Source organism: Ailuropoda melanoleuca, chromosome 13, assembly GCF_002007445.2.
Source record: "Ailuropoda melanoleuca isolate Jingjing chromosome 13, ASM200744v2, whole genome shotgun sequence".
Lineage (NCBI taxonomy): Eukaryota > Metazoa > Chordata > Mammalia > Carnivora > Ursidae > Ailuropoda > Ailuropoda melanoleuca.
In genome coordinates this window covers 24,360,892-24,374,767 of record NC_048230.1, presented here as the reverse complement: position 1 = coordinate 24,374,767, position 13,876 = coordinate 24,360,892, and the positions used below count along the sequence as shown (strand labels likewise).

Genomic DNA, 13,876 nt, shown 5'->3' with positions numbered 1-13,876 from the left:
AGGTTGGAATCATTCCTTTGCTTGGGTTTTCTCTTGCTTTCAGCTGGGGGCATTCTTACCTGATATGCTCACTTCTCCAGGGTATCAGGGAAGGCTTTACCAGGAGTGACATCCGTGCCGGGTCTCCAAGGCTGAGTTCATCAGGTGGAGTAGTAGGGTACGAGCAAGGGCAGGGGAGCGCGAGAAGCTTTGGCTTCTCCTAGACTTTAGAATGAAGAGGTGGTGGCAAAGGCTACGGTTGAGTGGAAAGGGACCAGATCCTTGTGGTTTTACTACCACTTAAGACTTGGGACTGTATTTAGTGGCTGGTAGATGAGGGGTTTTAAGATTAACTTTGATGTTTCAATCACTTTCTGGTTGTGTGGCGGATGTATTGGTGGAGGAAAGACCAGTTATTGGGATGGTCCGGGTGGGACGTGGTAAAGGCCTGAGCAAAAGCTATGGTTCAGAACCAAAGGAGCAATGACTGGGGTGCTCCATTCTTCACCATGGCTTATGGGGTACATGAGAAAACCCTTGGACCAGGCCCAAGACCGTTTTTGCCACTGGGTGCATCCCTCTCCAATCTCCTTGGACCTTTGGTTCTCTGGACATCATGTTCTCTGAGATCCCTTCCAGCCTGATGTTCAGTGTGTCTATGATGGTGGGGCAGGGCAGAGGTTGAGGCATGGCAGTGCCTGGCTCCCAAGTGTAGGGCCCAGAAGAGACGCCCACCCTGGTTGGGCTGAGTCCCAGCTCCTCCCTCCAAGGGTAGTAACTCCATGCCTCTGAGATATGACCCTGGAGGACAGAAAGTAGGCCTCCAGTTCCCTGCTCCCTGATGTGGAAAGTGCTCACATCCAGCCTGGAAAGACGGATAATTGAAAGGAAAGGAGGAGGCCTAGCTACTTTACCCATCATGTCAGCCAGGGACTCATCTAATGCCAGTTTACTGGGCAGTGTAGGCAGAAGAGGCAGCAAAGGCCTTTGCTGGAAATTTCCTCGTGGGAAATAGCAAAGGGGGTGTACACCCATCCATCTCTTGTTAATTCAACACACACCTCCCGGGCCTCTTAGGTGTTGGGGATGCAGAGAGAGGTAAAATGTCCCCCAGACAATAGATGAAGCCAGGCTTGTGCGCCTGATAGCCAAGGGGTGGGCTCTAGTTGGGGTGTTTGCAAAGGTCAGGGGACCCTGGAGGTCCGAGCAGTAGACCGTGCCTGGGCAGCTGGGGAAGGCTCCACAGAGAAGGTGACAGGTGAGGGTGGCCTTGAGGCATGAGTAAGAGTCTACCAAACGGAAAAGGCTAGGAGGAAAAAGCACTGTAGACCCAGCTAAGAGCCAGAAAGAGCAAGGTGTGTTCCGAGAATGGTTAGGAGCTCAGAGGGGGTGTATCTGGGACGTGCGGGTCCGTTCTGTCCTCCCGCTGACATTCACTGAGAACCCACTGTGTGGAGGAAATACATATGAGTAAGTCACGGAGCAAGCAGCCGAGCAGGGGAAGCGGGTGTGTAGCAGATAACTTAAATATAGTGCCCTCGGTGCAAAGAGAAGTCTTTACAAGGCACCTAAGGGAACATGTGCCACGCACTGGACAGGGGGCGTGGCCAGGAATGGATTTTTGGGAGAAACGCCACTTCCTTAGCTCTGTGATCTCGGGCAGAATACTTAAACTCTCTGTACTGCAATTTTTCCATTTTAAAGTCAGGAAAATAAACACACAGGGCCATTTTAAAGATCAAAAGAGCCTATACATGTGAAGCCCTTTGCCCAATACCTGGAACACAGCAAACACTGCAGAAGTTAGCTGTTGTTTACGGATGGAGGAGCGGGCATTAGACAGGGGAGGAAGGTGATCTGGGGCAGTGGCCACCCAGGATTTCTGGAGAGGCGGGGCCTCCTAGGGGTAGTAATACCATTGGACGGGCTCTAGGGGACTTTTTCTTAAACCTCTGTTTTCATATCTGTTGCCTTTTTTGATCTGTAATATTCGCAGTTTTCTAGCCTACTTTTTTTTTTCCAGGGGAGAAAATGTCAATGGTCCATATCAGAGAATATGCAGATTGAGGGGTGTCTAAAGAACAGCCCTGCTCTTGGTTCCCAGTCAGAGGTTTTGGTTCCCAGGCCTTGGCTCTGGGCCCGGAGGCCCTGGCCGGATCCAGCCCTTTCCCTCTGCAGCCCCAAATAGCCAACCACAGGGCTGGGTGCGGGGTGCAGAGTGAGGGCCCCCTGGCATTGCTCCCTGTTTCTCACCATCTCAGTAGCTCTCACTCAGTGCTTCTTTGTCTGCTCGGCATCACTGCCCCCCTCCCCACCACTGCCACCCCAGGCCTGGGGTGCCCCCCACCCAAACCCAAACCCCACTGCCAAGGAAATAAACAGCTCTTTTCTTCATTGCACTTGGTCTGGGCGTGACCTTCCTTCCGGAAGGAGGGAGGTGAGGTAGGGGGGCAGGGGGGTGAAAGAATGAATCGGAGGGGATTCTGGAAGGGAGTAGGGGGTAGTAGGAGTGGAGAGGTACCCCACTCCTCCGCCCGCCCACAGTCAGGGAAAGGGGCTCTGTTTCTTGATGTCCCACCTCCTCACTTCCCATGCACTGCCATCATCTCGGAATGTGTTCCCAGTTTATGACCCCGCCCATGTTTGCTATCTCGGCCCACATGGCGGTATCTGCAGCGAGCAGAGGCCACGCCACCCTGCCAGATGGAAACGCCAAGGCTGGGGAATGTGTCTATCTCAGCAGACTAAGGAGCTCCCAGAGGGCAGGAGAGCCTGTGAGAGTGGCTCCCTGTTTTCAAAACACGCACACATTTCATAAAACATTGAAAACTCATAATCTCACATTACACAAGGTTTGACACTGGAGCAGGAAGAAGATCACCCCCAACCCCTCCACCCTAACACAAGATCTGTTTTTATTTGGTTGAATTTCCACAGCCGCGTAAAGTAGATACTCAAACATCCTTCAAATGTCGGCTGGATTAATGAAAAGTAACACAGAGCGCTTCGTAGGGGCCGGGAATTGCTGTAAGTGCTTCACACTTACCGAGCCATTTAACCTTCACAACGACATGAGGTGGGCATGACCGTGATCATCCCCAAATCCATGAACTGAAACACAGAGAGGTTCACTGACTTGCCTCAGGTCCCACAGCTGGTGAGGACAGGAGCTGGTTGTTGAACCCGTGGCAGCTGGCGCCAGGATCTAACGAATGGTGCTGCTCTGTTTTTTCTTATCATCACTGCTATCATCACCTGCATAGGCAGGCTTATAAAAGCTTTTATTACGGACAGTTTCAAACATAAAAAAGCAGAAAAAATAATAAAAGGAATCTCATGTCCCCATCTCTCAGTGTCAATAATTATCATCTCACGGCCCATCTTGCTTCTTTTATTTATTCCTCCAAGTCCCTACGCCCAGATCGTTTTGAAGCAAATCCAGTCATCATGTCATTTCCTCCACGTATGTTTTAGTATATATCTCCAAAAGAAAAGGAAGACTTTTTATTTAAAAAAATCACCACAAGGCCATATCATGCCTTAAACATTATTATTATTTAATATCATCGATTTGTATAGTCAGGATTCACATTTCCCCGATAACTTACTAAATCTTTTTTTTTTTAAGTTAGTTTGCTTGAAACAGGATCCAAATATGGCCTTTGGTTGATAGATTGCTTAATTTGTTTCAATCTGTAAGTCTTTCCCTCTCCGTTTTCCCCTTCTAATTTATTTGTTAAGGGATTGGATGTTTGTTCTAGTTTCCCTGTTCCTAGATTTTGCTGACTGCGTCCCTGGGGAATACTTATGCTATTTTTTCCCCCTGATCTTTTCATATAACCTAGCAAACATTTTCCCATACTGCCCCATGGTTTTTCAGGACCACAAACTATATAGCTTTACCCTATGCCATCTAATGGATACACTATCATATTTTTTTAAAAGATTTTATTTATTTATTTATTTATTTATTTATTTATTTATTTATTTATTTAACAGAGAGAGAGAGAGAGCACAAGCAGGGGGAGCAGCAGAGGGAGAAGGAGAAGTAGACTCACGGCTGAGCAGGGAGCCCGATGTGGGGACTTCATCCCAGGACCCTGGGATCATGACCTGAGTCAAAGGCAGACACTTAACTGACTGAGCCACCCAGGTGGCCCTCCATAATATTTTTCTTGGGCATTTAGGTTGTTTTCTGTTTTCCACTATTATAAAAAACAACAACAACAACGCAGGAATGGACATTCTCCCACATAGTACATGGGGCGTACTTCCTTAGAATATGCTACCAGAAATGTAATCACGGCTCTAAGGCCTGAGTGATTTTTCAGCCCCTTGGCACATATTACCAATTGTTTGTCCAAGGGGTTGTGTATTTCCCAGAACCACATAAGAGTGCGGTCACTCATTCTGAACAGTACTTAGGCCTATTCATGGCTAAAGGATGTTTGGTAAAGACAGGGTAATTATGAGGGCAGAGAGCTAGAGAAGGAGAAAGATGATGACAGGGACTCAGGCTAAATTAAGCAGAAAGTGATCTACAATTTACCACAGACCTAGAGTGAGTCAGAACTCTGTTCATTTTCATTGTGGAAAAAAAAAAACCCTCGATAACAGAAGTTATTAATAGGGCATGGCATGTCGGGTAATCTTTCCGTTAGACTATGCATTAGTCAGGCCCTTATTTGAGACGTGGACCCAGTCTGGGTCTTTGAACTTCACAGAGATCTGAGGAAACTGGGAAAGATCCAGACAGCTCAATCAACTTGAGGGACGATGGAAGAATTCCAGAGAAGAGTCAAAGGAATCAAGCAGCTCACTTTGGAAAAAATAGACATCTTTCTTGCCTCAATGCTGGGAGGTTTCTGTAGAAACACCAATACTCAGTTGTTTGCTTAAGTCTTCTGAAGGCTGACTACAAAAAAGGGGCTCCACGAAGCAGGAGAAACTCTTGTATATGGTTGAACTTTTTCAGACTCTGGGGTGATTATTTTGGTCTTGGGATGAGTGCTCTTTGGCCATTGGCCCTGGAAAGATTTGAGAAGCTTCCTGTGCTCCTGCTCTGAGTGGTTCAGATATCCACCTGCTTCCCACTAGGTGCCTCTGGGGGTCCCCTCCAGCTTTGTGATGACTATTTCCTGGCAGTCGCCTGGGAAAGGGTGGGTGAGGTGTCAGAGAACTGCTCCCCAGTTTCCCTGGGCCAGCATTCTCCTTTCTGGTCCCTCACATTCATTCAGGGTGTGTTTACAGCCGGTCAGGTTGGCATGTCATGACGTCATCTGATCCTGCTATTCCAGCCCTGGGGCTCAGAGTGGACTTAGAAGCTGGGTGGGGACAGTGAAAATGACTCAAACAAGGCCTTTTTGGTGACATGGAGAGTGGGACTGACCCAGGAGACCTCAAGGCCATTTAGTTCAAACTCCCAGGGAATAGCTTCCTACAACGCAACAGGCACTTTACCTACATTCCTTGGAATTCTCACAACCTTGCAGGTAGGGTTTCACAGGTGTGGAATTGGAGATTAAGACAAGTTCTTTGCTTGGGGTCACACTGCTGGTAAAAAAGTGCCTGTTATGCTGGCCTGACAATAAGATCTGTGCCCTTGCCTTTGGGGCATACAGCAGAGAAAATTGTGGCCCAGAGGGGTGGAGCCTCCCACCCAAAGCCACACAAGCTGACCTTGGACTAGAATTTAGGCTCCTAACCATTTATCATGGAGTCTTCCCAAGACACGTGGTGTCTTCTGACACCTAATGTGGGAAGGCCGAGGATGCCGGTTGGCAGCCTGATCCAAGTTAACTGAAGAGTAGCCAGGCTCTGGACAAATGCTGTCCATAGGCTGCATTCTCTGTCCTCCAGACTCTTCTCCTAACCAACGTCGTGAGAAACCAGCTTCCAGGAGGGCCTGGCAGGGCAATGGACCCCGCAAAGCTGTTTCTCGTGGAGCCAATATATAGACAGGGCAGAGCCAGCGGGGTGTAGTGAAAACACTCTGACGTGGGGTCGAATCTCTGGGTTCTGGTCCATGCTGGGACCCAGCAGGGACCTATGGCAAGTCACTTAAAACTCTGAATTTCCTTCTAATCTATAGGGACGCCTGGGTGACTCAGTCGGTTAAGCGCCTGCCTTCGGTTGGGGTCCTGATCCCAGGGTCCTGGGATAGAGTCCCACATCAGGCTCCTTCCTCGGTGGGGAGCCTGCTTCTCCCTCTGCCTGTCGCTCCCCCTACTTGTGCTCTCTCTCTGACAAATAAATAAATAAAATCTTAAAAAAACCGAAAAACCTCTGATCTCAAAACCAGGCAAGAGTAAACCTCACTTGGAGCGCGCGGACGCAAAAGCAGGAATTACTACACGCCAAAGCAATACCATCTGATATCAGTTTCCCGTGCTACTGAGACATCTAGCCCAGCGGCCCCAGCGAGGCCAAGACAGCAGCGGGGCGGGGCGGGGTGCGGGGCNGAGTCTGGGCGAGCGGCTTCGGGGTGGCCGAACCGGGAGCCTCCTCTTGGGGCTAGAGGCGGGGCGGGGAAAGAAGGTGGGGGCTGCTGGGGAAGCGCCCCGGGCTGGAGGGGACCCGGGCAGGGTGAGCGGAGGTGGGAGGGGGTGCAACAGCAGAGGAGGTACATCAGCCGAAGGGATGCCCACAGGGGAAAGTGGAGGCGGGAGACGGAGTCTGGGGAGTCGGGAGGAGTGCTTGGGCTGGGGGAGGGGGCGGGGAGAGTCTGGGCTTCGGGGATAAAGGTTTGGCCGCCTCCAGGGCTGGGTGAACGCGTGGAGGTGGGGGTGGGGCTTCGGGCCGGGCCGGGCCGGGCCGGCTCCGAGTGCGAGGTCCCAGGCTGGCGAGCGGAGCGGAAGGCCCCTCTTCGGCTTGAGGTCCCGCTCCGAAAATCCCAACAGTAGCATAGATTCCACCTCTTCGTTTCACCCTCTTCCCCAGCTAGTGGGGGCTCGCCCCGGTACTAGCCGTCTTTCCATTCCCAGGGCCCTCGCGAGTCTGGGAGGCAGGGCCAGAGCTGAGAGGTGAGCGACTGTGGCCCTGCGGGCTGGGCGGTGGGCAGAACGAAAATGGCATTGTGGAGAGCTGCCAGGGTCTCCCCGTTGGGCTTGGATGTTTTGTGCTCCTCATCGAGAAGGCAGAAGGTTTGCTGCTTAAAGGGCTGCCCTTACTTGGGGGAAAGAATGGGAAGCGCTCACCTGGCAGCTGTCCTGGGGCGCGCTGTGGCCAAAGCTTAGGTGCCAGACTGACAGGCTGGGCAGGGATATTGTGTGCGCGCAGCTGATGGCGGGGTGGGGGGGGGCAGTGGTGAAGGGAGGGAAGGAGTAGAAAAGAGCTACCAGCAAGAAAGTAGTTAACAGAACAGAGTTGCTGCAGGCTTTGGTTTGAGACAGGTTATGAAACCACATCAGGCACCGCCACGGCAGCCACCTGCCAGCTAGGGCAACAGAACTTTTCAGCGTCAGCTGCTGTAGACTTTGCCTCTGCCAGGTTCTCCCTGTTTCTTCCCTCTGGGCAACGGGCAATTGTGGTTTTTGTTTATTTGTTTGTTTGTTTTCTTTTAACTAACGATATGGACCCTTAGTCACACAAACCTCTTAGGACGGTTTTCTGGCTGCCATCGTTTTCTTAGTTTCTTGATTTCTTCTGTCTTTGGGGGCGTCTTTTAGGATTTCTGCTGCCAGGGCAGCTAGTGTTCAGTCTTCAGGAAGACGCTTCTGAGGGTACCAGTTAGGTCCTAAGCCTAGGCCCCTCCTTAGACTCATCGATCTTCATTGGATGACCTGTTTGAGCAAGAAACGAGTGTAGGATGATCCGGGATTCGGCAAAGCCCTTGGTACTGCTGGACAAAATACCAGGGACAGCTACATGTCTCTGCACTCCTACACCTTTGTATGTCTAGGTTAGGGAGAAGTGGGGAGGGATAGCAGTTTCTGGTCAGACTGGGGGAGCTCTGTGGCTCTCTTTAGTAGTAAGTCCTTCAGAGGCCTTACTTCTTAGCCAGCTCCCCACCGCCCCAGGCTTTTGCTTAGTATGTGTCCCAGGAGCCGTGTTAGGGCAAATGAAGCTCCAAGGCCTTGGGAAGGTAAACAACCGAGCCAGTCCCGGTTTTCTAGTTCCTTGGGTTTCTGTTAGGCCCAATTATCCAGCCTAATGGGCTGAGCTGATGGACCCCAGGAGCATTACTTCTAGGTGCACCCTGGGCCATCTCACACGTGTTTGCATGTGGGGAAGGTGTGTTGTGGGTCACACTTCCCCTGAGGTCTCTTAGCTTGGAGCTCTCTGAGAAGAGGAAACTTGTTCTCATTATTCTGGAAGTAAGAAACTGATCCTTGAGAATCCTGGCTCCCACACAGGCTTGGCTGTGATCCTAGCCAGAGATGGATAGAGGCAGAATCTGAGGGGGGTTGTTGCAGCAGGGGGAGGGGGGTGGCCTTCTGGCTACTTTCCGAATACCCCCATCTGGGACCCCTTTCTGCACCCCCAGGAAATATGCGGTTGTTACCATGGTGATGACTTAAGGTTTTTATCAGTCAGGACCTTCCCTCACCTAGGGAGGTGAGTCAGTACAAAGGCAATCTCTTCCCACCTCCTGCTGGTTCCAGGGCCCTTAGGGATCTGGGGACAGCCAAGCTCTAGACCAGGGGCTGCTCATTCCCCTCCTTCCGTGCATGCAGGAATGCAACTGGGTTGCATTGTTTCTGGGGCATCAAGGGCAGCCCTGCTGGTTCCTCGTGCTGCAGGGCTTCTGCCCCTGGAGCTGGGCAAGGGACAGCATGGTGCAGGTGCTGGGAAAAGAGGCTGAGGTAAGGCTGCGTGGGCAGAGAGGACAGGGGGCAGGAGACAGGCCCCAGGTGTGGATTTTGTGTCCTTGGGAGGGGGGTGTTGATGTGGGTTTCATCGACCCATGGGAGCCGTAGATGTTGGCCATGTTCTCCACCCTCGCCCTCCTGTGGCGGGGAAAAGGGCCCTGGTGGTTTGGCAGCGGAGTGGGTAGCATCACAAGGGTTAGCCTGAGTGGCTGCCAAATGGATAAAACATCCCGCATGGGTTGTTTGTGTCACCAAGAAAGAGGCCTCCAAGTCTGGGCAGAGGTTGTCCCTAGTCTGCTGTCTTCTCCTTTCTTCCCTCTCTCCCTCTTTCCTCTCTGTCAGTTTTCCTGGTTCAGGGTGGGGAGAAACCCAGGATTGGGGAATTAGGGGAGGGGGTGGAAGCAGTAACCCCTAAATACAGCATCTACGGCCCCACCCTCTTTTGTTCATTCTAATGGTGCAGGGAGCTCAGAGGTAGGAGATGCCCCGTATCAGGCCCTCAGCAAGACAGCCCAGCAGGGGTTATGTTGCGTGATTCTGAGGGGACAGGCCTCTTCTCCCCTCCCCTGGGCCTTGTGGAAAGAGGGCCCTCATGGGAATGCTCTGGAAGATGAGATTGGAGAACAGGCAGTGGTTTCTTTGCACTGGGCTGGATGGCTCTGGATGACCTATCCACCCAGGCAGTCCCAGCCCCTGGAGGGGCACCGTCCCTATTGGCCGGTGTGTGGGGCGACCTGGTGTTTATCCCAGCGCGGCAATGGGAAATGAATGGAGTTAAGTCCACACGGCCTTTCGGCCTTTCGTGGGCTGCTTCGCTTGAGAATCAAAGCAGCAGAACTGCCTGGAGGTGTTGGGGAGAGCAGAGCCTCCCACCCCGAGGGATTTGGATGGTGTGAGGGGGCAGGGAAGTGGTGTGACCTGTCTCTCCTGTGCTGCTTGTTTGCAGAGCAGCGGCAGGAGAGGGGCGGCAGGATGAACGTGGGCACGGCGCACAGTGAGGTGAACCCCAACACGCGGGTGATGAACAGCCGCGGCATCTGGCTGTCCTATGTGTTGGCCATCGGGCTTCTCCACGTCGTGCTGCTCAGCATCCCCTTTGTCAGCGTGCCTGTCGTCTGGACCCTTACCAACCTCATCCACAACACGGTGAGGGCCCGCCCTGGCCGCGCGCGGCTCTCTGGTGGGGCTGGGGGGCAGGAGGGGCCCCCAGACGCGGGCCACATCTGTCACTGGAGCCCAGACCCAGCCCTCATCTCTGCCTCCCCCTGACTTCTGGGTTCCAGCCGTGTGCACTCTGAGAAGAGGACAGGAGGGGGTGGCCTGTGGACCTGGAGGGAAGGCCACTGGGTGCTGAACCAAGGGCTCCAGAGAGTCCCCAGGCACCCAGCCTGGCACAGAAACAGCCCTCTCCCAAGTCCAGATCTCGGCCATCTTCCACCCTGCCCCTCTGCTCCCTCAGCCCATGATCGATCGCTTGTACCCTCTGGTAGGCAAGCCGGGGCCCTTGGCTCGTCCCCAGCTAGCTGGCACGGGGAAGCTCCCACTGGGCCAGAGGGGCATTTCTGCAGCTCAGTTCTCCCTGTGCCTTATCCTCATGCCAGGCCTGCCCTCTCACCCAGTGGGTCCCCTTCTTCTCCTGCCAGGCTCCCAGCTGCTCCGTCCTGACCTCCAGCCCACTGCCCCCCGCCCCTCAGAGGGAGGCTCCACGTAACGCAGGGCCTGCTTGTCTGACGGGGGCGGAGGAGCTGAGCGGGAGGGCCTTCTGCCTCTGTGTCCTCTGACGAAGGCCCCTCCTTCCAGGGCATGTACATCTTCCTGCACACGGTGAAGGGGACACCCTTCGAGACTCCGGACCAGGGCAAGGCGAGGTTGCTAACGCACTGGGAGCAGATGGACTACGGGGTCCAGTTCACAGCCTCTCGGAAGTTCCTAACCATCACACCCATCGTGCTGTGAGTGCCTTGAGTCGAGGACGCCAGCAGGCCGGCCAAGGCCTGGGGAACCCTGGGCCCTGCCAGGCTTAAACCTGCCCTCTGCTCTGGCTTTCGGCATGGGAATGAGCAGAGGAAGGGAAGTTGGAGGATCCCCGGGTCCTCTGCTGGGCTCAGGCCTTGCGCCTCCCTGGCCCTGTCTCTCACCAAATGGGCCGTCCTGCCTGCCAGGGATGGAAGCCCCCAGACCTGGGGTCAGGTGAGGGGACTGGGTCGGGAGGGACCCCTTTAACCAGGGAGATCTTGCCACCCTGCTTCTGCTCCGGGGGTCTTTCCCATAACTCCTCAGCTAGCAGGGGTCTGCCACTCCCCAGCCAGCAGTGAGGGAGGAAGGGGTCCTCCAAACAGAGTCTTACGCCTCTTCCCAACCTTTCCACCCAGGTACTTCCTCACCAGCTTCTATACCAAGTATGACCAGATCCATTTCGTCCTCAACACCGTGTCCTTGATGAGTGTGCTCATCCCCAAACTGCCCCAGCTCCACGGGGTCCGGATTTTTGGAATCAATAAGTACTGAGGGCGCAGCCCCTTCCCCTGCCTGGCTGGCGCGGGAGGGGCCGGAGCCTGTGCTGCCAAGCCGAAGACGGAAGGAGCCTCTGGATCCTGCTAGAGCTAGGGCTCGAGCCTCGGGGCCCTCGTTTCCCCCCTCACTTCCCCTGGTAGCCAACTTGGAGTAGCTTGTAGTGGGGTTCGGGTGGGCCCCCCCAGGTCTCTGACCCTTTCTGATTTTTTTGATCTTTTCCTTTTGCCTTTTGGATAGAGACTTCGTGGGGGCAGTCACGGAATGGGCTGAGCTCCCGGCTGAAGGCAGACCTGTGAGGTTGGGACAAGAGAAACCCCCTGCTCACTTGCTCACCCTCAGACTGCTAAAGCACTTTAACCCCTGCAAGGGGAGCAGGGGGGACGGTACAGCTTCTGGATGGTTTCACTTTAATTCTTAAGTCTTCAGGATGACGGTGTGTGCTCGGATATATAAAAGCAAGCACATGACGGGGCCTCATCCCTCCGGTAGAGAGCTGTCTGTTGCAAGTCTCATGCTTTTGGCAGCTCCCCTACAACAGCCCCCCCCCCCCCCGGTACTGGATTGGAGTGGGGAGGGTAAGGAGAGGGATGGTGGGGCTGGGTGTGGATGGCCTGGTCCCAGAGGTGAGGAAGTCGTGTCCACTCTTATCTTGGCCCTGGTGGCGGTGGGGAGGGCGGTTGGGGCAGGGGTGGGGATGGTGAATTGAGACTTAGAAGAAGGGGCCACATAGCTGCAGAGATTGGTGTGAGGGAGGAGGATGGGGATAGAAGCCAGAGCTAACCTCAGCCTTTGGGAAGTGGTCAGGATGGGGGCAGGCTCAGAGTTCATTTCCCCAAGGCATGGTGGTGATAATAGGATGGGAGGCTGGGGTGAGGGGTGGTTAGAGGTCCTGGGTTAGCATGAAGGGTGGAGAGGGGTTGAAGAGGCCTGTGAGTCATCGTTAGCTCGGGTCCAGTTTGACACTGCCTTGTGCGGTGGTGTGAGGGGTGTGGGGAAACTGGGACACGTGGTGAGTGGTAGAGCCCTTCTCAGCCTTCACCTGGTAACCTCCCCATGCAGACCAGAGCTGGTGCAGGGCCACTTGTGTGGCATGTACCTGTGGGGCTCTGGGGCCACCCCCAAATGGGACACATGGACCACAGAATGGTCCCTGCCCAAGCAGGATAGTGGAAGGAGTCAGGAATGACCTGCGGGCACTGTCTCCTCAGCCTGGGGGCGGGAGATGTGGGGCAGGAGCCTGAGAGGAGCCGCCTTTCTCCCCTTCCCAATCTGACCAGGGTCTGTGTTACTTTTGAAAAGGTGTGGGTGTCTGTGCCCCCTCCCAGGGCCCTGAGGGAGGAGGGAAGGTCATTGGTCCCGTTTCCTGCCTCCTGGTTCCCCCGCTGTATCACCCCATGTATCATAGGGAACTTTCACCTCAAAATCTTTCTAAGCAATGTGTGAATAGGATTTTTACTCCCTTTGTACAGTATTCTGAGAAACGCAAATAAAGGACAGTGTGTTCCTGTTTCCCCTGAGTCTGGCCTCGGCTTCCTGGAGGGCCCCGGGTGAGGGGGCAGGGGCAGTGTGGGAGCATAGGGGACCCTCTGCCTAGATGGCGGGAGGGGCTCTGGGGCTGCGGCTCTTCCTGCTGCCCTCCCCCGCAGAGCAAGCCTGAGGGGCTGGGAGGGAACTGGCAGAGGCAGCAGCAGGCCAGAGGGCAGAATTCTGCTCGTGACCTTGCCTGGCTGTTCCTCTGTCTGAACTTATACCTCTGGTCTTCTGAGGCTGCCCTGGCAGAGGGATGGCTCGTGCGTGGCCAGGGAGGGGTCAGTGACTTCGTGAATGAAGCCGGAGTCCTGAGGGGTCCCAGTCCTTTCCTCAGGATGCCTTCCCTCCATTTTCACTTCTCTTCCCTCAGTGCTCCTTCCCTGGGACGCTGCCTTTCCTCCTGGCCTTTCCAGTCTTCGGGGGCAACTGTGCTTCCTCTCCTCTCATTTAGGCCCACAGGGCCAGGAAAGGAGGGAGTCCTTTAGTGAAGGAACTCAGATCTTTGGGGTTCTGGGCCTTTCACTCTGCAGGATCACTTGCTATTCCTGAGACAGGTGTAAAGTCCCGGGTAGAAGGGAGGAGGCACCCAGGGCCGTCTGGGCCCCTCTCTGGCTCTGGGCCCGCATCAGTGTCCTTAGAGTGGGTGCTGGGAAGAGTGCAGGGTCTTTGCCTACGTCCACCGGGTGAGGCCCACACAGCGCTGGGAGGAGCAGTACAGCCCCCTGGGCCCGGTCCCAGGGGTGGGGGTGCCCTGGGAGCTCCCGTGGAGTTGCGGGGGTGCGGTCAGGGTGAGGCTGGTGCACATCAACAACAATCAGGGTTCTCACCCTGCTCCGCCGCTTAGCAGCCTTGAGGCCTTCCCTCCGCTTCAGTTTCTCCCTCCGTGTAGCAGGATAATCCGTGTTGGGGCTGTCGTGAGGATTAGCACACCCCCGGCACCTGGGAGACACTTGGTACGAGGTCACCACGTCAGCATGAGTCCTGGTGTTACTGCCGTGATCACCTCCTTAAATGTTGCTTGTGGGGCGGGCTGGGGGGCAGAA

At 54.6% G+C, this 13,876-nt stretch overlaps 1 protein-coding gene across 1 annotated transcript; it reads left to right on the top strand.

Annotated features, from left to right (window-relative positions):
- The first annotated feature begins 6,849 nt into the window (after positions 1 to 6,849).
- ORMDL3 (ORMDL sphingolipid biosynthesis regulator 3) lies at positions 6,850 to 12,813 on the top strand. The gene is made up of 4 exons (XM_011237374.3): positions 6,850 to 7,001; positions 9,736 to 9,935; positions 10,590 to 10,741; positions 11,162 to 12,813. Exons 2-4 carry the CDS (start codon positions 9,762 to 9,764, stop codon positions 11,295 to 11,297), a joined length of 462 nt encoding a protein of 153 aa, XP_011235676.1. The 5' UTR covers positions 6,850 to 7,001; positions 9,736 to 9,761; the 3' UTR covers positions 11,298 to 12,813.
- The last annotated feature ends 1,063 nt before the right edge of the window (positions 12,814 to 13,876 follow it).